The 25,279-nt window shown below is 42.2% G+C and overlaps 1 protein-coding gene across 1 annotated transcript in view; it reads right to left on the reverse strand.

Annotated features, from left to right (window-relative positions):
• The window catches only part of WASF3 (WASP family member 3), a 123,858-nt gene that overhangs the window by 32,957 nt on the left and 65,622 nt on the right, over nucleotides 1–25,279 (reverse strand). The window contains exon 3 of the mRNA XM_021678245.2: nucleotides 7,516–7,658. Within this exon, the coding sequence (XP_021533920.1) occupies nucleotides 7,516–7,648 (133 nt within the window). The 5' untranslated portion in view covers nucleotides 7,649–7,658. The remainder of the gene's footprint in view (nucleotides 1–7,515; nucleotides 7,659–25,279) is intronic.

Genomic DNA, 25,279 nt, shown 5'->3' on the forward strand with positions numbered 1-25,279 from the left:
AAATAATAAAAATTATGAGTCACATTTTTCTCCTTTTCACATGTCTTATAGTTTCATTTTTTTTACTGAACAATGTATGTAGAAGAACAGTAGAGGCTGAGGTAGAGAATGTTTAGTCCTATAAAAGGGCATGCTTTACAGAAGAATACTACTTTACTGATAACAGTGATTGTGTTCCTAATATGGGAGTGAGCATAGTAAAGTTTTAGAATATTAAGAACCTTTAAAATCTTCCCTCAAAGTTTTTAGATGATCTGCGTTAATGACAGTATAAATCAAAACAATTAGAAAAACATCTATAAATCACATAAGCCTATATACTCATGAAATAGGAAGAATAGAGATGATAAACCAGAGAAGGACTAAACATTCAGATTTGGCTGACTCTTCAACTTGTGCTGTTATGAATTATTCTACATTTAAATTCTGCTACGTAGAGATTCATCTAGGAAAAGGAGAAATGAAAACCAACCTCAATCATAATTACTTTTATAATGCCCTCAAGGAAGTATTTCTGATATTTCAGGTCAAATGATGGGTCAGGAAAGTGCTTGAATTCCCAGTAATTCTGCCGTTTGGGGGAGGGGGCTTATACTTGCCTCCAACTTGCTGAAAGAACTTTTATCTTATAGTTTCCTAAGTATACATTACTCACCTCCCTTCACAGGCTTTCTATTTTAGCCTACAAGAAATGCAAGCGTTTATTTCAGTTTGAAGAATTAAAATTTTAAAAATTCTTGCTGTTTCTTCCAGTCTACTTCTGTCCAGATACAGCAATACATTTTCTCTTAACATCCCCTTTTAACCCTAGACTCAAACTGCATGGAAATGTACTTGTGATCTATTTCCTGCACATACTGTGTCTGAATATCTCCCCTTCCTCCCACAAATCCCATTTGGCTAAAAACATCTTAGAAATCTATTCAGTGCATGCCTTCAAAATATTTAGATCTCTATTCTGAGTAGAACTGCACTTGGTATAATCAATTAGTACGACTCCAAATTTTAGACCCGATTAGATAAAGCAAATGTGAGCAAGCCCTTAAGGTAGTATTTTTATGTTGATCTGGCATTTAGTTTGATATGAAACAGTATGAACCGTAAGGAGTATTAGTAAAAATATTAACCACTTATTAAAATCTTTGAGAAGAAAACAGACCTCCTTTCTTATTCATGCAATTACCTAAAACATGGAAATAAACAGAAAAATAGACTTTGTAACAATTTTTTTTTAAAAGATAATATTTTTTTTTGAGAGAGCACGCACACATGCGAGCGGGGAGAGGGGGAGAAGGAAAGAATCTTACAGGCTCCATGCCCAGCTTGTAGCCCAACACAGGGCTCAATCTCATGACCCTGAGATCATGACCTGAGCTGAAATCAAGAGTCTGAGGCTTAACCCAATGAGCCACCCAGGCGCCCCTGTAATAATTTTTTAAAGGAAAGACATACTTAAAATTAATGGAGTCTCAGAATTTTTTTTTAAATATCAAAAAGAACCAGAGATGTATGTACTGGTTTATACAAGAATTTATGATAGTGTTCCCCACCCCCCCAAACAAGGAAACAATTTATATGTCTAACAGTAGGGAAATGGTTAAATAATTACGGTATATCAATATAATAATCTCTAGCTATTAAAAATTGTATCTTAGAAGAATCAACAAAGATGCTTACTATATACTGAGTACAGGCTACAAAACCATATGTATAAGATACCATTTTTATAATGGTATATACAAAGCATTACAGATTATTTTCTCTTATTAATGAAAATTTTGTAATTTTTTAAATCTGTGTTTTCCTATGCTTTGTAAGTTCTCTATATTATCTCATTACCATCTAATATGAGCAAAAACCTTGGGGGTGGGAGGGGTGACCCCTTTCTTTGTGACATCTTAGGAGCCTTCACAAGGGGGAGAAGAGGAAGACCACTATTACCACAAGAACAAAGAGAAAAGTAGTAAAAAACACCCCAGAGGTATTAAAGAGGACTTATGGCATCCTTGGCACAAATGCCTTATGTTCCCATGTTGGTTTTTTGTTTTTTTTTTAAGGTTTATTTATTTTAGAGAGAGAGAGAGTATGAGAGTGGGAGAGGGGCAGGGGGAGAGAGGCAGAAGGAGAGAGAGAATCCAAAAGCAGACTCCCTGCTGAGCATGGAGCCACTGAGATCAGACCTGAGCTAAAACCAAGAGTTAGTGCTTAACCCACTGAGCCACCCAGGTGCCCCCCCCATGTCCTTTTCTTAAACAAATTGTATTAAAACTACAGTATAATATCACTAGGAATTTGATTGCAAGATACCATAATTTTAATTGAGCAACTAGCTGATAGGAACTAGAGTACTCAGATTATTAATCAAGGAAAAGGATGAAAAAGCACTCCTGATGTAAGAGTAATTGCTACACTCAACTGTCATTTGAAGAAAAAAGAAATCAATATTCCATAGCTAGAAAACCAAATAATACATTAACCAAAACTGTTTTAAAAAAATGGCTTCCCAGGGCGCCTGGGTGGCTCAATGGGTTAAGCATCTGCCTTCGGCTCAGGTCATGATCCCGGGGTCCTAGTGATCAAGCCCTGCATTGGGCTCCCTGCTCGGCAGGAAGCCTGCTTCTCCCTCTCCCACTCCCCCTGCTTGTGTTCCCTCTCCCGCTGTCTCTCTGTCAAATAAATGAGTAAAAACCTTTAAAAAAAAAAAAATGGCTTCCCTGTCCCCCCCCCCCCCCCCCCCCCAGATCAATCCTATTAGAAGTTAGAAACATGCGGGCGCCTGAGTGGCTCAGTGCGTTAAGCGCCTGCGTTTGGCTCAGGTCATGGATCCCGGGGTCCTGGGATCGAGCCTCACGTCAGGCTCCCTACTCAGAGGGGAATCTGCTCCTCCCTCTCCCTCTGTGCTGTCTCTCTCTTTCTCCCTCTTTCTCTCAAATAAGTAAATAAAATCTTTAAAAAAAAAAAAAAAGGAACATGCAAAGAAAAAAAATCTGAAAATTACTAGACTAATATTTTATTTTATTGGAGAAAGCCTTGATCCTTTAACTATAAGGCAGTTCAAGGTACATGTTTCCTCTTTCATTTCTATGACTGTTCTTAAACTCATTACAATAATTAATATTTTCTCATTGAAAAGATTTCAATGCCCTGAAAAGCCTGGTAAGTATCTAATGCTGACAAAATTTCTCACCCTTTAAAGTCAAGTATCTAATTTGGATGTAATGGGAACATGGTACCTGGCTAAAAACCTACAAATTCCCCAAAAGTTATGCAGAGTTATAGGGGTTACAGAGATCTATTTGGTATCTGGGACCATATTCTTTTCGTCATTATAGAAAGTCATTTGCATCTGCATGACGCTGAACTGCCCCTAGAGATGTGACGAGAATCCGAATGATCTGGTGAATAAGGGCCTTGATTGCTAAGTCTTCCTTTTTGGAAAAGAGCAAAGAAATTCCTGTGGACTCCTGGTCTGTTCTTCCTCCCTTGGACCTACCAGAGAATTAGTTACCCTGGACCATCACAGTAGGTTTCCCAGGGCAAGTTTCTGTTGCTCAGGCAGATATGATGAGTCTATGGTCAAGGCAAATCCTTCAACTTCCCACGATACTCTGCCCAGATGGCATTTGTAGATGAAGTCCAGCCTCTTTCTGTACTGCTCATGAGAAGTTCAGATGGTGTGCATGAATCTGAGAGGTGGAGATACTGGGGGGATGCTAATGGCATGTGGGAGGGAAATGGAGAAGATTAAGATGGTATCTGGACCTAATGCATAATGGTTAGATACTCAAAGGAATAAAAAAATAGATTCTGTTTTGACTTTATCTTGGGAATTAATACTCAGTAAAAGAAGACTTTTTTTTTAGAAGATTTTTAATATGACAGATACATGCATTCTTAAATTTTCACTTTTTAAGAACACCTGTGAATGACTACAAAATAAGAAAATAATGTAAAAACATTTTTTAAATTCTTATTCTTCCTAACAATTATAGATCATAAAAAGATCAGATCAAAAAATATCTCCTGTGATATATTTCGACTCAGTGGAAAGCCCCCACAAAACCCAAAGATTCACCCAAATTGGAGCATTTATTACACGTGTGAGTGCTGTAGCATGTCATAGTCTGCTTCCTGTTCTATAGCCCGATTCGATGTCAATTATATATGCTTTTTAAAACTCTAAGTAGGCACCAAATTGATTTGTTGTACGCTGTACCTAGAGAGGTACTGAGTGAATCATCACTCATGAATAAATCACTGGTAACCAAAAATGTGCTACTCTATCACCAATAAGTAACAGAGTATATTAGTTTCCTACAATTACATCCTTGGCATCCAAATCAGTCTGCTCTTCTTTCTGTAAGTCCCTTTGGACTGCAGGCACGGATCGCACAAGGAAGGGGAAGAAAGGAGGTTTGCTCTGGGCATCCCTGAGCTGCTCCTTGAATGGGAGGGAAAGCCCTCCTGCGCAGGTCCAGGGACCAGGTCTCTCTCCACCCTCCTGCACCCCTCCTGCACCTAGTGCTCTTTCTCATTGTCAGCTCCTGTCTCTATCTGCACATTCCTTTGCCTTCTTCTGCCAGCTCGCTTCCTCCGCCTTCTCTTACACTCTGCCCACGACTCCAGCTTCAGCATGCAGGTGGCCATCACTTCTTCGTCCTGGGTGACATTTCAGCAGCAGATCCCATAACAGACTAGCAAGCTGTGTTTCTTAGTTCAAACTCCCTGAAAGCACAGGACTGACCCAGCTCATCTTTTCAATCCAGATACATGGTATCGGATTCTGCAGATCACATCTCTAGGGCACACTCCAATCATTCTCTCTCGAGGGATTCCTAGCATCTTGTTTCAAAGCTCCCCCAGTGACTCTAACAGAGACAGGGTTGAGACCCACCGGGGTGGCCTAACTAAGGCCGACTGTCCTTGAGGCCAGTGCCCATCCCTGGTCCACTCATGAGGCAAGAGTGGATTAGGTGGACGCCATGAAACCAAGGCTGGGTGGTACATTACTTTCCTATTGCTGCTTTTCCTTGTTGTGTCAAATGACCACAAATTTAGTGGCTTAAAACAACACACATTAATTATCTCACATTCAAGAGGTTAGAAGTCTGAAATGGAGGGACAACGGGGTGGCTCAGTCGGTTAAGCGTCTGCCTTCAGCTCAGGTCATGATCCCGGGGTCCTGGGTTCGAGCCCCACATCAGCTTCCCTGTTCAGCAGGGAGCCTGCTTCTCCCTCTGCCTGCTGCTCCCCCTGCTTGTGCTCTCTCTCACTCTCTCTTCCGCTCTCTGTCAAATAAATAAATAAAATTAAAAAAAAAAAGTCTGAAATGGATTCCACTAGGCTAAATCAAGGTTTTGGCAGAGCTGTGTTCCTCCTGGAGGCTCTAGGGGAGAATTCATTTCCTTGTCCTTTTCCACTTTCCAGAAGTGGTCTGCATTCCTTGGCCTGTAGTCTCTTCATCCATCTTCAAAGCCAGCAACAGCTGACTGAGTCTCACATCACATCATTCTGACATGGGTTCCTCCTCCTCCCACATTTAAAGGAACCCTGGGATTACACTGGATCATCCAGGCTAACCTCATTCTCTTGAGATGAGCTGCTAAGTAACGTTCATTTCCCCATCATGTCACACAGGTTCCAAGGATTAAGAGAGGGACATTTTTGAAGGGGCCATTATTATTCTGCCTACCATCAGCAGACTACATGGAACAGAAAATACTGTGTGTGGGGTTTTACTCACAGAAACATGACCAGTATAACACTAGGCTGAGTATTATTACAGCATGAGATACAGCTTGACTATTAAAACTTTAACCATTTGTTGGTTTTCATCTCTTATACTCCACATCAATAGGTATTTCAGCCATAAAAACAAGAGACAAAGCATTCTTATAACAATATATGAATTCAAACAGAAACATTTTTACCCTTCAATAATTTACAAGCTATTTTCCTATAATTATACCAATTTATACATTTTATCAACAACCACTACCCCAAATCAATTGTAATTAGATTCCAAAAGAAATCTATTTTAAAACACATTTTAAGTAATTTCCAAATTGCTTTTGCCTCAGCCAATGATTACATACCAAAAATATAACAACACAGTACAATTCCTTTAAAGAGAAATACTTACCCAAAGTGTTTCTTCTTCAAAATTTAAATAAAAGCACCTGAACATTTTTAACAAACATTTTCCTGTGCTTGAGGCTACTGGTATGTGAAATCATGGAGGTTTTTCTAAGTTATTAGCAGTTTCTGAAAAACTTAACTGTGAAAACCTGTCACCCAAAATGCATCTAAACCAAAAAGGAGTGGGACAAAGTGAGAAAACAAGATCATGATATAAATGTAAAAGTTAGGGGGAAAACATTCCAACTTCAAAAAGCTTTGAAGGAAAATGCATTTTCATGTATATCTGAGTCTTCAGAAATGAACTATTTCTGGGTGCCTGGGTGGCTCAGTCACTTAAGCATCTGACTCTTGATTTTGGCTCAGGTCATGATCCAGGGTTGTGAGACTGAGCCCCTGTTGGGCTCCATGCTGGGCATGGAGCCTGCCTAAGATCCTCTCTCTCCCTCTCCCTCTGCCCCCTCCCCCCCCAAAAAAACCTATTTCTTGGGTATTTCACATTAATGTTCAAAATTAAAATAATACAAAGTCCTGGGGCACCTGGGAGGCTCAGTCGGTTAACTGTCTGCCTTCGACTCAGGTCATGATCTCAGGGGTCCTGTGATCGAGCCCCGCATTGGGCTCCTTGCTCAGCAAGGAGCCAATGCTTCTCTCTCTCCCTCTGCCCCTCGCCCTGCTCCTGCTCATGCGTGTTCTCTCTCAAATAAACAAAATCTTTTACAAAAATAATAGAAAGTCCTTTTTTCCTTATATTTGCTTGGATTTATAAAATCTAAATATGTAATATATACATAGTACTATATATATATATATAATAATCAGCTTATCTGTTGACCTCAATTTGGAAGTCAGTCCCTACATTTAGGTTAAAATCAGCAAATCTCACTATTTTTTGGCTTTAATCTTCAGTTTACTTGGAATATTATTTAATCAACAAATATTTGGGCATCTACTCTAAGCCAGACATGTTACAAGTGTTAACAATTTATCACATTAAAAAAAAACCAATTAGTCCTGTCCAAGCTTAAAATAATTCACATTTAAAAAAAAAAGTATCAATCATTTTATCCTCATTTACTAAGCTTTTAAAAATTGACACTACTTCGAATCCACACGTTTGGTCTTATCTAGTAATTTGTAAATTAGTCAATTCTAACTTTACATCTTCAGCACATAGAGTTGGTATCATGAGACCAGTGATTTATTTCACACTGGGAAAACTGGGCGAGCAGGATTTCAAGTTGTTGGTCCTTCAAAGATGAGGTCTCTTCTTCAGACAAAATTAACCACCAAACTGAAATCAATCTGCTAATGGTCAAGTTAACAGCATGCCATTGGTCATCAGAAAACAGGTGTTCTAGAAATGAGATGACTTACTTAGACTGCTTAGCTGGCGTATGATAGCAGCAAGAGTACTATTGGTTACACATTCAAGTTCACTGGTAATCCCTTCGGGCAGGGCTCCCCGGCACACGTGCCGGGGTTCGATGTTCCTCTTCACTAAAGGCATGGCTCACAATCTGAAAATTAAAAAGACATGTTTTAAGAAAGCTCAGATTCACATTTTAACAAACTTAGAGTCTGAATTCCCTTGGGGTTCGATGTTCCTCTTCACTAAAGGCATGGCTCACAATCTGAAAATTAAAAAGACATGTTTTAAGAAAGCTCAGATTCACATTTTAACAAACTTAGAGTCTGAATTCCCTTGAAAGTTGACTCCTTCCCAGGAATTTTCATTACCCTTTCTACATAAATCCGCTAAATATACAACAGATGTTGAATGACTTACATAGACTTTATCGATTTCAAAGAGAGAGAGTACAATCCTACTTCTACAGAAAGATAATGTAAGCAAGATTTCCAGTGAAGTATGAACGACTGAATACATGCATTTTTACCTTCCTTTCCTCTCTAGTAAAATGAAAAGAGAATAAAAAAGGCATAAGCCCAGAAATGCTAAGGGCAGGAAAGGACACAGCAGCCCAAACCTGGACGAGCCCAACCAGATTAAGACACAGAAAAGGCATACCCGGGTTGAAATGAAGGGAGACAGGAAGTGAGCCCGCCTGAACCACAGAACCTTGCCCACCCTGCCCAGCAAAGGCTCAGGAGCAGGAGGTGCCATGTATCCATGAAACAGGGGTGGGGGGAGGATGGATCCATAGAGGGGATAAGCTAATGAACCAGATGTACTTCAAGGCTCTACAAGAAGGAATATGAAAAGAGGGTGGCAAAAATCCATTCACAAATTCCTTCTCCCTCCCCAGGCTGCTCTTACTCCACCGCACCCAGCTGTTTTACTTTCTGGTGAATTCCAGAATTTGGACTTGAGAAACAAAACATAGCGAAAGGTTAGGGCAGGAAATGCACTGAGGCCAAGAGCATTAAGTCAAAGTCTACACTGAATGTTAAGACAGAGCTGCTCCCCATACCCTCATTTCCTAGCTTGCTTCTCCACTTGGTTCCCAGAGCACTGGCAGCCTACTTTTCACTCTCCACCCAAAGAGATCAGGACATTTCCCCCAGAATGTTGGAAAAGAAAAGATCTATGAACATGGACACTGAGCCAGGGCTTCTCCCTCTGGGAAATGCAACCAGCTCACCCTACTGTTACACCTGCCAATAATCTCTCCCCACACAACTTCCCATCAGCTTTTGATGCCTTAGACGTAAATAAGAATGGACACAGTGAAGGATCACCAGACCTTTCAGGAGAGCCTTCCCCAATGTCCTGGCAATTCTTTTCACTTCTCTCCTCAAGAAGTACATTATAAATTAACATAAAATCTCAACTTTTTGTTTAAGGAGGCATACAGAGTTTCAAACCTACTGCTCATGCAACCAATCTACTGCTCATACAACAGTAGAAAATCCAACGACTGGGATCTACTGTCATTTTGACAAGATTATATTGCCCAACTTGTAGGAACAGAAACAGAAAAGCGTAGGACATTGGTTAGCAGTCAAACCAGCCCTGAAATGCCAATCTGGAATTCTTGTTATGTGAGACAAATAATATCCTATTTGCTTAAACCACTGTAGTTGGGTTTTCTGTTACTTGAAGTAAAACTGTTTCCCAACGGGCAGGATAACTGAATGGTACCCTGTATCTAAAGAACCTGGAATGTGGTAAGCATGAATAAATCTTTGCCTTTCTTTCCCCTTTCTTTAAAATCTTTGCTCAAGCACCTAATAAATACTTACCGAGCACCTACAACCTACCAGGCGGGATGGGGAGTAACAAGGACCCAATGGGGAATAAAAGCAGACAAGATCCTTCCCCCAGTGGAGCTCTATTCTTTGAGGAAGCAAGACATTGATCCAAACACACAGACTAATGAACTCAGGGTTAGAAAACCATTTTGGGGGGCAGGGTGCTGAGTTGTTTGCATAGTCATGGGCAGCCTCTGGTGGATGCAGGACATGACTGCAGACTTGAAATCTGAAGGGTGAATAAGGGTCCTGTGGTAATGTGGAGAATAAAGCAAAGGAAGGCAAAAGTGGGAAAATTTCTGTTCAATTATCCAATGTTTTTGACTATTTCTGTCTTATATCCAGGAAGGTGAGAGTTCAATATACTAATCATATTTTCAGATTCAAATCCTACTTCATCCATTGACTTAGGCACATTGCCTATAGCACACCACTTTACCTCCCTGTGCCTCTGTTTCCCCATTGTAAAGTGGGGATAATAGCAGTACCTACCTTAGAGAGTGAGAATCTAATGAGTTTTCACTATACAAATCATTTAGAACAGCCTGGCTTATAGTGGCATTCAAAAAATGTGACTGACTATATTAATTTTATGATATCTTACATGTTGTTATAATGTTATTATTCCTATTATAATAAAAAAAGGAGTAGTTTACTAGCGGACGATAAGGCTGGACCAAAGAAAATAGATAACAATAGTTCTATAAAAATTATGTGAAAGAAGAAGGACACACTTAAGGAAGGAGTGCTAAAATATGCAAATTCTAGATCTCCAAGTCTCAAGGCAAAAATGTAAGATTTACTGTGAGTTGTCATGACTCTCTGGGAGAATCCTTTAGAACAACAGGATGGTAACTAATCACAACAGCATGAACTAGAAAACTAGAATTTGGCATAAGGAAAAAAATATCATTGATAAACTTAATAAAAGCATAGAGTGTGGAAAGAAAAATACTGAAAACTGATCAACAGGGACTCGCGCCATGCAATCGAGAAGAAAATTAAGCAACAAAGCCCATGATGTCCACAGAGAAGCACAGAGCGACGTGGGGGAGGGGTATGGTGGCACTTCTAGAGACTGCGCAGGTAAGCTACTGAACTGGATGTTCTACAAGAATCTGAATTCATGGGTGGTCTGCCTGTAACGCTGGTTTGTGAAACTGGCCCAAGCATGAACTGGCTTTTAAATCATTTCTCAAAAGAGGGATTTGCAAGAGTTCGCGGTAAATGTAAGATTCAGGAGCTGAAGGCTATGCATATAATATTCCCCTCTTCTGCATTCATTTTGTATTTATTCAAGATAAATGTCACTCTTTTCCCGTATTTTTAGGCCATGGACATGCCCAGAAAACTTGCCAGTACAGCACCTCCCCAGTTCACCACCCACACTTCTTGGGACCTACAATTATTCAAACGCATACAAATGTAATGATACACGTATCACACAGAGGTCCCACCAGCATGTCCCAAACCTGGCCACAGCTAGTTGATACCTCCCTCCCCTCTTTCCCTGGACTGGGTAGTTCCCCAGTACCAGATATGCCTGTCATTCATTAGGGCACAGGCGGCAGCTAGCACAGGCTCTCTGCCACACAGGGAGGCTCGAAAATACACACACGACTTTCCAGACGTTCTCAGCTGGAAGGGCGCATGCCCTGCTCTGATAGCCCACCCACCCCGGCCAACTCCTTCCGTTTCATATTTAAGACATCCCCTTCTCGTGTCACACAGTGAACTGCTGACTTAACGCTGTGGATACCGGGAGGCCCCGGGGGTACTTGGCAGCCCCACTGAAGGTGCTGACCCAGAGGCTTGCTGAAGATGTTATTAGGACACAAAAGAGAAAAGCTTAACTCTGTAGAGGTGTATTAACCATGTCTTTTATACCTGTATTTCTGATACTCTGACATCTTGGAGGCAGATGGAGGTCCCTGGACTGGACAGACTGCTCCTCCCAGAATTAAGCCAATTCCTAGAGCTAGCAAACTCACCCAGGCGCTCACCTTTCATATGCAAACCCACCAACCCAGAGCCCACATCTCCTCTGCTCTCACAGCCCAGGCCATGGTCCGCCTGCCCTAAGCACCCCAGTGCCAGGGACCAGGCATCTAGGGTCAATATTATGCCCCAAAGCCTGCTGTAATTATTCAGCAAATCCTAAACCTGCTTGCCCCGCCTCACCCATCCCTTCCCACAGAAACCACAATAAAGGCTCTTGCTCCCACTTCCCTCTGGCGTTCCCTCTGTTTACAGATACCCCTCGAACCTGGTGCTTCCCCCCATGTGGTCCCCTCATGATGTGGCATACTCCTCAGTCTTGGGATCTGCAACACTTATCTTTTCACTGGCAGCCATCGCCTGATCTGTTGGCCTCACCGTACGTCACCTTTTCTGTTACTGTACTATATTACATTAAAACAACAGGAAGTCTGAGAAGGATTCCCATGAGGCACCACGGCAGCTGTTCATCAGTGTCCCCGCTGACCGTTCCAGGCGACCTGTGGGAGTCTATGTGCCTGGTACCAGGCTAGGACTTTCTCCCAGGGTGGCCTCTAAGCTCTCTGAACTCCGGGACTGAATCTACAAGTTCTGTGTTTTCCACACTGACTTTTACGGTTCCCCAACACGGCCTGAGCACTGAAAAACCGTCTGCCAGTTGCACACACACCCACATGTGTAGACAGACACGTCTTGATCTGGCCTTCTCCTTGGGTATTCGTCTGCATCGTTGCAGCATTTCAGCTCTAATTAACCCGAGTCTTCATTTCTCACGATCATTATGCATCTACTTGGCACTCCCACACTTGTCTAAATACAAATGACAACAGAGGGAGGCCATGCTACTCTCTTCCCAATTTTAGAAAAATTGTTTCGTAGCTCCTTTTTAAAGTCCTAATTACCTAGCAATGACTTTTATGGCTTTCCAATTCAGTGCGAAGTACTCTAACACATGTATTTTTCCCCAGATGGCCTTTATTTTTTCTGACACTAATCCAGTTTTGAATAAATTGAACAGCAGGGTAGAGGTAAAGGAGAAAATGTTGGGTCAGTCATTACTCTTGAAAATGCTTTGCAATGACAAAAACAGACATGTAATGAACGAACCCAATTAGTCACCAACAAATAAGACAGGTTTGCCTCTCAACTCCTTCACTGGAAGAACTATGACCCATCCAGATCATTCTTTAAAGTTATTCTGTGTGCTAAGAAAAAAAAAAATCAAAGATTACTAATCAAATTTGTAAGGATTATTAGAGGTTACATAAGGCATTACTATTAAACCTGCAGTCTGTCCAACTTTTCTGGGAAATGTTTCAATTTAGAGAGACAACCTGGTTCACATAACTGTGAACTAGATTCCAGCTGCGGCTGAAACCAGGCCAGAGCCTTTCCCTGGGAATTCGGAAGTGGGACCCCCACAGCCCGCTCAGCAGCTGCTCTCTTGAACGGCAGGGATGGGTAACTCTTCCACCACAGGAAATGGAGATCGGCAAGGTTAGTCAGCAGCAAGAGATTAGAAGGAAGTAACAAACTGGCAAAGACAAGAGACGGGGGGACAAGGGCACCCCAGGGCTTTGCCCAATCTCCCTCAGACGGCATTGGCCAACGAGGAGAGGACGCTTCCACCCAACCCCCCCCCACTTCATTGGGGGTCAGACTTGCCTCACAGTTTAATGGCTGGCTCTTCTAGCCTTTTCTCGCCTCCTCTATTTCCTGCCACACAGGCAGTTCCCCCCTAACCAAATCCTCCAGGTGTGATCCCATTCTAAGGGCTGTCTCCCGAGGACCCAGACGAATACAAGTGGCTGCGAGAGTGGTCTGGGAAAACAAGTGCTAAGACAGGGGTTTGGGACTTGTGCACAGACCGCCCTGCAGGTGATGAGGAGACGGTCTGGAAGGATGGGCATGGAGAGCCCTGCCACAAGACTGTGGTGCACTTGTGACAGATTCTGTTGTTAAGTGACCCGGAAACTGACCTGGTACAGAGAAATGCCATGACGGGCATAATAATGCAGACCCCTGGAAGACACAGAAAGAAAAACACCTACAAAAACAGCAGGGTTGGCTAGTTACTGCTAGCGTGCGCTGGTGGCCTGCATAAGGGCAATGAGGTCCTGAAAGTTATTAACAAGCAGTTAATAGCTAAGGGAACATCCGAGCCTTCCTGGTGGGTATAAACAGGTCCTCGTCATGACCTGTAATGGAACTGCGGACCTAACCGTGACAGCTCTGGAGCTCAGATCTTTTGAATGCTCAGTCAAAGCACTCTATTATTATGCTGGTCCAGGCTGTGGCTTTCAGGGATCCTAACAACTGGAACGGGGACTTCTGATGGATGCTCACGATGATGCTGAGTCCAAACACCTCAGCACACCATGCAGAGGCCTTGGCCCCACCAGTCAGCAGGGGTACTAATGGCACACGTCCCTTTCCGGGTGACAAGTGGGTGCCCAGTGCCAGGCCTGGGGAGGGAGACTGACAGCATGCTGACTGGGCAAGTGGTGCGGTGGCTATGCTCTGGAGGCCCTCGTAAGACACACGCTTCTGGAGTGGGGGAGATAAACTCGACGAAGGTTCTGGGTCTGGCGACTCTGGTGAAGCTTCTAGGGGTGTGGCGGTAAGGGCATGCTGGGACAGCGCCTCCTGAGTAAAAGACAAATCCACAGAGAAGGAAGCACAGTGCCTGTTAGGTTGGGTCCTGGGGGCAACAGGGCCCGAGACTGGGTGACACAGCAGCTGCCAGCTCCGAGTGTGGCCCAGAACAAGAAAAGACTCTGTCGCAGGGCCAGGCTTGGCACAAGCAACCTAGATGTTTGGGCCGTATGACCCAGCGACCCTGGATGGTGCAGACCGTGTTCGTAATGGGAAAAGGCACAGACGGAGCCCCTGGCAAGCTCCCAGGGAAAATCAAATGCATGCCTCTGGGATTCTGAAGTCAAGCCATGCCATCACAAAGAATTACACAAAGGTTTGGGAGCCAAGGGGTAGAAACAGGAATGGCCCCACTTACCATCACTGCAAAGAGCCCACTGAGGGGTTCTGTGCTTCCATCCCTGCACCACTGGACTCTGCAGGGCTAGAGGTCCGAGTCAGCAAAAGGGCTCATTCTTAGCAGGGGTATGGTCAGGGTCCCAGTGAACTGCACATTCTGGCTCTGGACAGTACTGTGAACTCACTGGGCCAGGGACCAAAAGTGAAGAGGAGGCCCCCATAAAGGCAGAGGAAGCTGGCTGTGAGGAGAAAGGGCTGTGTTTACACAAGGGGCAGGGAGGAGCATGTGTGGAGGCCAGCTGACATTCATCTTGTCTGCTTCTGGGATCTGGATAACTTAATCATCTACCTACCTTAGTGAGCTAATTCCTGTGCATGCATGCGTGCCCGTATACGCTGCACCCGCTGACTTCCTGGAGTATCTAACTCATTACTGCTAACTTATTTCTCACAGTGGGGGTTTGTTCTCTGTACCTCGTTTCAGGAAAGTTGTCTTACAGGGCAATTCTGTGTTTGCTTCTACTGAGACCCTGGCACAGGACTGGGGTTCTAATTTCTCACCAAGAGTTCAAGGTTTTTTCTTACTTCTGGAGCCCCAGGCTGATGGCAAGCCATTTCTCTAGGTTGGTGAGCAGTTTTTCTATTCAATTTTTAAGGGATCTGACAACCCTCTGAACATCCCAGCATTCATTCAGAGGATTCAGTTCCAGCCGCTGCTTCAGGCTGGCCCAAGACACACTTCCGCATCCCGGGTATCATTAGAACCTAGCCTCCAGCCCCTGTTCCAGTGTCCTTCCCCCTCTCGACCCCCTCAGCTTCTAACACCTATGGACGGGCTGCCAATGTGTTCTTTTCAGCATGGCATTGTTATTAAAAACACATACATGGGGGGCGCCTGGGTGATTCAGTCCCTTAGGTGTCTGCCTTAGGCTCAGGTCATGATCCTGGAGTCCTGGGATGGAGCCCCACATCAGGCTCCCTGCTCAGCCCCTCCCCCGCTGCTTGGGCTCTCACTCTCAAATAAATAAATAAAATCTAAAAAACAAACAAAAAAACCCACACATACATGCACACACACTCAGGCTTTAGCCAGCATTTTTATGAGTTTGCAGCAACTCGAGTAGCTCATTTCACTTCGTATGTATCACTTGTGAGGACACCCTTAAGAACCCCCAGCCTGAGCTCTGCCTCTCCCTCCATCATTGCAACGCGTCACGCTTCCCTGTTCCTCTAATCCTCCCCGATGTGGTCCTCAAACTCTGAACAGTAAGCAGTAACACACATCAACTGGTGACGAGGTTTCGTGAAAAAATGGATCAAGTGGGTAAAAATGGGGAAGGCAATGTTGAATATAGAGCATAAAGGTACACTTTACTCTGATTTATGTATTACCTTAAATTAACCCCGAGTCCCTGTGTGTGCTAATTACACCTTCCCTGCCTGCCTTACAGCTTGTTCAGAGGCTCACATGAAAATGTGTGCGGGGTAAAAAAAAAAAAAAAAAGTAACATACTAATGGTATTATTACTTTAATTTTAATATAAGTATAACATTCATTCCTAAAATAAGATACGTAATATTTTCCCCCAATTTTATAGAAGCTTGGAACTTTCAGCCCCATGCCCTATCCCCCTATTTTCCAGAGAGGGCAGAAGAATGGGAAATGGAATAATCAATCAATGTGATGAAGCCTCCATAAGAATCCCCAAAGTATGGGTTTGGAGATCTTCCAGGCTGGTGAACACATCCATGTATTAGGAGGGTGGCAAACCCCAACTCTGTGGGCACAGAAGCTCCCGCACTTGGGACCCTTCCAGACTTCATCCTATGTACTTCTTCATTAGGCTATTTATCTATATCCTTTAGGATATTCTTTATGATATAATAAACTGGTAAATGTAACTATTTCTCTTGATTTCTGTGAGCTGTGTTAGCAAATGATCAAACCAAAAGAAGGGGTTGTGGGAACCCTGATTTATAGCCAGTTGGTCAGGAGTTCAGGTGATAACCTAGGACATGCAACTGTCATCTGAAGTGAGAGCCATCTTGTGGGACTGAGCCCTTAAATTGTGGGGTCTGCACCAACTCCAGTTAGTGTTAGAACTGAATAGAATTACAGGAGACCAGGCTGACATAACAGAGAATTACCTGATGTGTGGGAAACTCATACATCTGGTATGAGAAGTGAAGTGCTGTATGTGTAGTACAGGACTGAGAGTAGAAGAGAAACATGGGAGGGTAGTCTTTTCCTATATACTCTCCTTTGCTCTTTGCCTCCCTCTTTCTAGGTTTCATTTTATGTTTCTTTATTTTTTCTTGAGTATAGTTGACACACAATGTTTCAGGTGTACAACATAGTGATTCTACAAATCTGTACATTATGTGGTGTTCATCACAAGTGGAGCTCCCATCTGTCACCATACAGTGCTATTACAATACCATTGACTATATTCCCTGTGCTGAACCTTTTATTCTAGTAACTTATTCATTCCACAGCTGGAAGCCTCTACCTCCCACTCCCCTTCACCCATGTTATCCATCCTCCTCCCCTCTGGCAACCATCAGTTTGTTCTCTGTATTTATGGGTATGTTTCTGCTTTTTGTTTGTTTTTTAGACTCCACATATAAGTGAAATCAAAAGGTATTTGTCTTTCCCTGTCTGACTTACTTCACTTAGCATAATGCTCTCTAGGTCCATCCATGTTGTTGCAAATGGCAAGATCTCATCCTAATATATGGCTGAGTAGTATTCCATTATATATATATATATTTTTTTTTTCCATTATATGGAAATGACAAGTGTTGGTGAGGATGTGGAGAATGGTGGCAATGCAAACTAGTACAACCGCTATGGAGAACAGTATGGAGGTTTCTCAAAAAATTAAAAACAAATACCACATGATCCAATAATTTCATTTTATATCATTGACTTAAGTTTCAATTAGCTGATTCTTTCCTCAGCTATGCCCAGTTTGCTAACAAACCCAACTCATGTGTTTTTGTTTCCAGTAGTTTCCATTTAACTCTCTTTTTAAAAAATAGTTGGGGCGCCTGGGTGGCTCAGATGGTTAAGCGTCTGCCTTCGGCTCAGACCATGATCCCAGGGTCCTGGGATTGAGTCCCACATTGGGCTCCTTGCTCAGCAGGGAGCCTGTTTCTCCCCTGCCTGCCGCTCCCCCTGCTTGTGCTCGCTCTCTGTCTCTCTGTCTCTCTCTCTCGTTCTGTGTCAAATAAATAAAAAATCTTTAAGAAAAATTAAAATAAAAAATAGTTTTCCTCTCTCTGTTGATATTCTCTACAAGTCCATGCATATTGTCCACCTTTTCTACTACATCCTTTAATACATTAATCACAGTTAAAGTCTCTGATAGTTCCCACTTCTGGATTGTCTCTGAGCCTGTTCCTGTTGATAGTGTTCTCTCCTGACAATGAGTTGTCTTTCTTGCCTTTTGTGGCATAATTTTTTTTTTTTTGCTCAATGCTGGATATCATTTGTAGAATACTAGCAACTTAGGCAAACAGTATTTCCACCTGGAAATGAGCTTGTGTGGTCTTCCGGCATGCCTTTACTACAGAGGATTTGAATCAACCTACTGTTATCTAATGTAGCAGAGCATCAAAATCCCCCAGCGATGGGCTGCTACCTTGTACCTGGTGTGGGGTTTGAAATGTCAGATTTTTCTTAGTGTTCCCGCTCCACCCAGCAGTCCCTTCACACCTGTGTCATAAAGGAGTCCCTCTCCACATTCTCAACTTCCAGGAGAGGACTGCTGTTTTATTTCTAGATGTGAGGTTCATGGTCGGGGCAGGGAAAGTTCTTGGCTCTCCTGGTCCAGCCTATATCTCAGGAAGGGCCTATGGACCTGGACCTCAGAGCAGCCTCCTCAGCATCTGTGGCTTTCTTTCCCATGGCAGCTAAACTCTGCCTTGTATTTGTCCCTGTCTTGGGCATAAGAGTTTTCTGCTCCTCATGCAACACAAGCAGAACTCTGTTTTCTGTTAGTGAAAGATCGTGGGGCTAAGAGGTTGTTCTGCTTTTGCTACTATGCTTGGTCCCCGAAGCAGATCTTTGCTGGTTACAAAGGGTGGACAAAAGGGTTTCCTAGCCTTCCTCCAGAAGCAGTAGTATTTTACTGGGTCCTGGGTGCTAGAGGATCTGCTGCCCTCCCAACAACTTCTGTGTCAAAGGAGAGAAGGGGCGGGATAACAGACCTTACATCCTGCCAGTCCCCTAGTATGATCATCTCCCACACGCTGTACCACCAGTGGGGTCCTGTCTAGTCTCCAGGCTTGCCACTCATCTTTCTTATGAGCACTTGGTAGAGACCTGCAGAAAAGAGCTTGTGAGTGTGAACCCCCACTTGTATCTGGGCTCCTGGTTATTCTAAACGGATGTGTTAGCTCACATTCAACCTTTAAGAACTCATTTTATTTTATTTTTTTTTAAAGATTTTATTTATTTGAGACAGAGAGAATGAGAGAGAGAGAGAGCACATGAGAGGGGGGAGGGTCAGAGGGAGAAGCAGGCTCCCCGCCGGGCAGGGAGCCCGATGCGGGACTCGATCCCGGGGCTCCAGGATCATGACCTGAGCCGAAGGCAGTCGCCCAACCAACTGAGCCACCCAGGCGCCCTAAGAACTCATTTTAAATGCCACTTCTATGGTGGTCACCTGTTCCTCCCATGCTCCGCACAACACAAAATAGCTTAAGTGTCCTGCTCTCCTCAGGAGGGCTTGTTACTCTTTGCAATTCAAGAAAAGTTATTACTTTATAGATCAATGGCTTCAACGCTCATTTGCAACTTTTTACATCCTAACTGGAAGAGAAACTCTCTGCCATCATGGTGAGAACAAGATGAAGATATCAGCTTCCTCTTTTGTTATGACTTTAAACAGCTAACTACATTCACAAACGGAAAAGAAAGCAAACTGATATTCTTGAGGATTGAACATTTGAGTGTACTCTAAGTATATGCATGCACAGACCCCAAAGTGAGCAAACTATTTTGGAAAGAAAGGAATTAACACTTAGTATGGATAATAGCTCTCATTCGTGCATGGGATATACTGCAATGGGCAGTATAAATTAAATTGAAACCCACCACTGTGATCATTCCCCAGCTTACACTGCAATTGCAGGAAGGGCTGACTGGATGCAGAGTAACTTCTATTAACTGCATTAAGTCTTTATGACATATTTTAAAACGATATTACTGATAGAGAAAGTTGAGTGTACAAACTGAATGAACAGATTTGGGGATGGGTTCCTTTCTTCACTCTGCAGCCATAAAGAGCATCCTGTGAATTCTGAGAGCACGCACCCCCTGCAGAACCTGACAGTGTTAATGATTCTGTCTTTTCTATTCTTGGTGCGCTGGTAACCTTTCCTCTGACTGCCGCGTGTCAGGAATCAAAGTGCGGTGCGAGGCAGGACTAAATCACGTGGTACGGACTAGATTACACACACCAAACTATACGTGTGCGCACTGCAGATGTCCGGCTTTTTAATCATGTTGACTTCTATGTGCGAGTCTTGTACTCAAGAGGGACCCAGGCAGAGGCGGTCCTGGCCCTACACTCATACAGAACCGAGTGACACAGTGCTGCCAAGCCCTGGCTCCGACTTCCCACCATACTTCCCACGGGGCAAGGGCCAGGTCTGTGCACCCCAGTCTCGTGGCACGCTGCCTGCCTACTGACATTCCCCAGGAGGTATTCGCCACTAATATTACATTGCCACAACCAATGGAAGAGCCTAGATTCCTCAACTCCCAAGCTGTTACATTATCTTCTAGAGCTATACTGCCTCACCTCCTCTTTTAGCTAAGCTTTAGATCAAAGCTGGGAAGGGTGGGGTGAAGGGGGGGGGAAACTGTGTGAGGTTTAATCAATAGCGTTTCGCTGGGATGACTGACTACATTTTGCTCTTCAGAACATGGTATGTTTCCACATGATGAGACACAGGAAGGCACAGTGAAAAAACACTGGATTAGGAACAGGGGGACCTGGCTTGTGGTCCCAGTTCTGTCACTAACACCGCATGACCCTGTGCAAGTGTCATAGCCAAGGTGTGCCTCAGTTTCCTCTTAAGAAAAACAGATTTGCTCCCTCCGTTCCCTCCAGCTCCAATATGTTTTGTCCTTTCAGTTAGATATTCCACTGCCTTTCAGAAACTATCATATTGGAGTCATCTGCTCTCCAAACACTTAGTGCATTTTTATTATTCTTTAGCCAGTGTCAACAGGAAGAGTAGACAAAAATAAGACACAATTCCTTTAGGGGCGCCTGGGTGGCTCATTGGGTTAAGCATCTGCCTTCAGCTCAGGTCACGATCCCAGAGTCCTGGGATCGAGTCTACATCGGGCTCCCTGCTCAGTGGGGAGTCTGCTTCTCCCTCTCCCCCTGCTCATTCTCTCTCTCTCACGAAAATATAAAATCTTAAACAATCCTTTTACTCAAAGAATTAATGGTTTAGTGAGAGACGCAAACATATAAACTAAGTTACAACCCAGTGTGACAAGTACTACATTGTAGGTATTTCTCATACCTGGGAAATTAAATTAAATTTAATTAGAAAGACTCAGTGGTGGGTGGGGGAGGGGGACACAGCATCACAGACCCTGCAGCACCATGCCTGGCACATGGGAGCTGCTACTCATTAAGCATAGCAGATGGGAGAATGGAGGTCCTTACTCGAGGTTTACGGGAAGCATTCCATCACTTTTAAAAATTGCTAAGCAGCCTCAATAACTAAGCAAGTATCCCAGGGAAAAGCAGCAGATTCATGTCTGCAGAATAACGGGATATACCTGAAATCTGTCAAGTACCTATTTTTGGAGGGCATTCTGAGATAAGAAGTGATCATTTGCCTTTTGTGGGCTACAAACAGGCACCGAAAGACACTTCAAGTGGAAGGTGATATGTGGGTCTAACTGAAAAGGCAGAGATTCGATGTCTAGGTTAAGACTTCTCCCCACCAAGGTTTTCCCCATTGGCTCCTGTCTTGCAGTTTCTCTGCTGACGGGAGAAACCACAAAGCCAGTATAAGTGATGAAAAGCAATCTGTCCTAAGTGAGAATATAGAGAAGCAGAGTGGGGATCTTGGCAAAGAACAATCACTAAGAACAATCCTGGGGTCTCTTTCCTCTGCTCTTCTCTCCTGGGTATCATAGGGGAGGGTGATGAGTGCTCAAAAAAAAAAAAAAAAAAGAGCCTCTGTTCTAGCACCTTCCACCATTTATTTCTATTTATCTACACTTACCTAAATTGATTCTTATGCTTCTATAGTCTGGATTTTTTAATTTAAATAAATTACTAAGTTCTTATTAGATGTGAAATGTTTTAAAAATATATTTGTCTTCTGTTTCCAAGTCCCTTTATAAGGCCCTGCTGTCCATATAACCAGATACTCGGTACATTTGACACTACAGAATATATTTTATATTTGAGCATACATCTGTTTTCTGTTTCTTTGTTGTGTAAATTCATCCTGATTCATGTTACTACTCTAGGAACCTTGAAGATGCTTTTGCCAGGAACTATTTTCCTTCCCTGTTTTGACCAGCCAGACAAAACCAGCTATTTAATAAAATAAACTTTTTTAGGTAAATGGAACCTGGGAGATTGAGACTAACTTCTTCATTTTGTCATCATAGATCAAGACAAAGAGATCCCAAATCACCTGCATTATGGAGATTTGCCAAGGACTGAGGAGACATTAGAAGCTCAATCTCTGACTTGGCTGGTGCTCTGCCCACCACATTCCCATTTGTAAATGTTCCCCCTATAAGCCACATTTGTAAATATGCCAACAAGCCAAGGCTACTTCATTTCTGTGTTTTATCAGTATATAAAGGCAGCCAAGGCAGCAAAAATTCTCTGCCCTGGTACCCAAGTAAGCCTTGACTTCTCATACGATGCTTCTGTTCCCTCTCCTTCCCGCTACCCTCCCAACACTGAACCAAGCACCTGACCATCTACGGTGAGTGGTCGACTCCAATCATGAAAGGAAGAAGTTGATCTACATTTTCAAGTTCAAGTTCCGTTTATAGAAGATACCTTACTATTGTACTAAATAGGTGGTTTTGTCTGGTCCCCAATTCCTGATGCTGCCTTGTTGCTATATGCGTAAGCGTTAGATCTTCTCATCTTATTCTGTTTTGTATTTTTGATATACATGAGTTTTTATAAGTGGCTGGCTTTTGGTTAACCATTCTAGAAAGCCAGATATTTGTGTCCTAGCCTATTTCCCAGGCCAGGGAAGCATTCCGCCTATATTTCTACTGAGCTTGATTCAGCACAACACTTGGTAAGACAAATCCCACTTGACACTGGCCAGAAAGCTGTGTGTATAAGACTATGAGTATATACCCAGTCTCTAAGGAGAATCAGAGAAATGCTGTTGTGTGTGGGTACAGTAAGGAAAACGGCAGTTTAACATAATCTTTGGGACAAGAGAAAGGGACCATCTCCTTTCCCTCGACTTGGGTTATAGGTAACTTACTGCTCTTCTTTAGGCCCTAGCAATACTAAATAAATGTCTCAATCAAAATGAAACATTTATAAGAACTAGGGTGTGTGTGTGTGTGAGCGCACTGTTATTAACTCTTTACAGGAAATCATTTCAAAAGCTATATAATTTGAACAGGAAGACTGAAGAAAGAGAAACAAGTCTAGGGGAGAAGTATAAATAGAACATCTTGTCTAGGCTTCTCCTTAGGCTTCAAATCCCCAGAAATGAGAAAAAAGATCTACACTTAAAATATATGCAATAACATGAGAGAACTATAAATGATAGATACTCTCCGAAAGTTAAAAAGCAGAAGGATCAGATGAAAGGACATAATAAGCCAAACAGAGGACAAAGAGAATGTGGCCATCAGCGTGTGTGGCTGGAGAACCATAATGGGAAGACCTAAACAATTCACATCAGAAAAATACAAAGAGCAACCAACCCATATGAACATGCCCCATCTCCCTAGCAATCAGGATAGTGGAACCACAAGAATTACTATTTCTCTCTTACCATATTGGGAAAATTTAAGTGTGTCTATCAAGTATTAGAAAGGTAAATAGTAGAGTTAGTTGATGGATGGGTAAATAATGGTAAATTGTCTTTCCTAAGAATTATATCTAATAAAACTAAAAATATCCTATCCTTGACCTACCATTTCTGTCTCTATTCTTCTGAGAGAAATACTCTCACTTGTGCCCAAGGGTTCATGTACAATAATGTTCACTGCATCACTGCTGTAGTGAAAAACTGGAAATGACTACTAGAGGGAAAGGCAGCTATCAAAAGCAACAAGGTAAATAAATATGGAGTGATCTCTAAAATACAGTGATGAATGAAAAAACCAAGGTTCACAATAACAGTACAGCATTTGTGCAAAAGTGACTACATATTCTCTTTATGTGTGTATATACAGGTAAGCCTACCAAAGGCTTGGAAGAAAACATTCCAAGTTCTTAACAATGATTACCTCTATGGGGATGGATGGACATGAGAGTCAAAGAGCACGTTAATCTCAAATGTGTTCCAAGTTTTCAAAAAAAAAAAAATTCATGTATTATATGTGTAATTATTATTTTAATTTAGTGCAAACAACTAAAAAATACTTGATGTATCAATAACAAAACTATTACAGAAAAAACTAATAAACTCAGCAGTGGCAGGAAATGGATTTTAAAAATTTTTAATGAAATAAAAAGCACTACTAATAGTGGCCTTCTGCATAATTTTAATGAATGTTCATGCATGAACTCATCTATTAGTATAATGGCTAAGATTTACATAATGTGCCAGGCATTATTATGTGTTTTAAACATACTAACTCATTTAATTCTTACAAACTGAGGTAGAAACTTTTTATTAATACTTCCCTTTTGAAGAGAAGAAACTGAAGCACCAACAGTAAGGCAGACTTGACCAACATCTCGTAACAGTTAATGGCAAAGCCTAAATTCAAAGGCAGGCAGTATGGACCCAGCGTCACTGTTTTTACCCACTATAGTTGACCCTTGAGCAACATGAGGGTTAGGGGCCCCACCACCCCCCATGCTGTCAGAAATCTGCATACAACTTTGGACTCCCCAAAAACTTAATGACTAATAGCCTACTGTTGACCAGAAGCCTTACCAATAACATAAAGTCAACTAACATATGAAGTATGTTATTTTTTATGTATTATAAACTGTATTCTTACAATAAAGCTAGAGAAAAGAAAATATTAAGAAAGACATACGGAAGAGAAAATACATTTAAAGTACTCTACGATATAAAAAAAAATTCACATTTTTTTTTTGAACTGAACCCACGCAGTTCAAACCTATGTGGTTCAAAAATCAACTGTACATGAATCTCTGTTAAGGAAAAAAAAAAAAAGCAACACACCAACTCAGTTTTTTTAAAAAAGCTAAATATTCAAGAGCACATCCAAAATGAAATAAGCAGGAAGGCTGAAAATGAAGAGACAACAAAAATACACCAGGCCAATGCTAACAACAAAAAGGGGGCAGCAATATTACTGTAAGACCCGTGAGAAACTCAAGTGAAAAGCAATAAAATAAATGAAGGCAAATGCACATTTCATATTGAGAACTTTTATTATCCTTTTTTGTACACGATGCCAACATCTTTCAGAAACCAAAAAAATTCGTATTTTGAACTATAGAATTAGCAAATTTTAACTGATAGTACTTCAAAAGTCTGTACATAACAATGCAAGAATGTATTCTTTTCAAACATATATGAAAACATTGGCCATGAATTAAGTAACACCAAAAAAAGTGAATGAATTTCAAAAAATTGAAACCACACAGTAAGCAGAGTGAATTAAATTAAAAATAAACAACATTTAGTAACTAGGGGAGGTTGGTAAGTCTGTTTCCATCTTTGATTCTGAACCCTTGCTCTGGCTTCTGACAAGACTTCTGAC

This window comes from Neomonachus schauinslandi, chromosome 3 (assembly GCF_002201575.2).
Source record: "Neomonachus schauinslandi chromosome 3, ASM220157v2, whole genome shotgun sequence".
Classification (NCBI taxonomy): domain Eukaryota; kingdom Metazoa; phylum Chordata; class Mammalia; order Carnivora; family Phocidae; genus Neomonachus; species Neomonachus schauinslandi.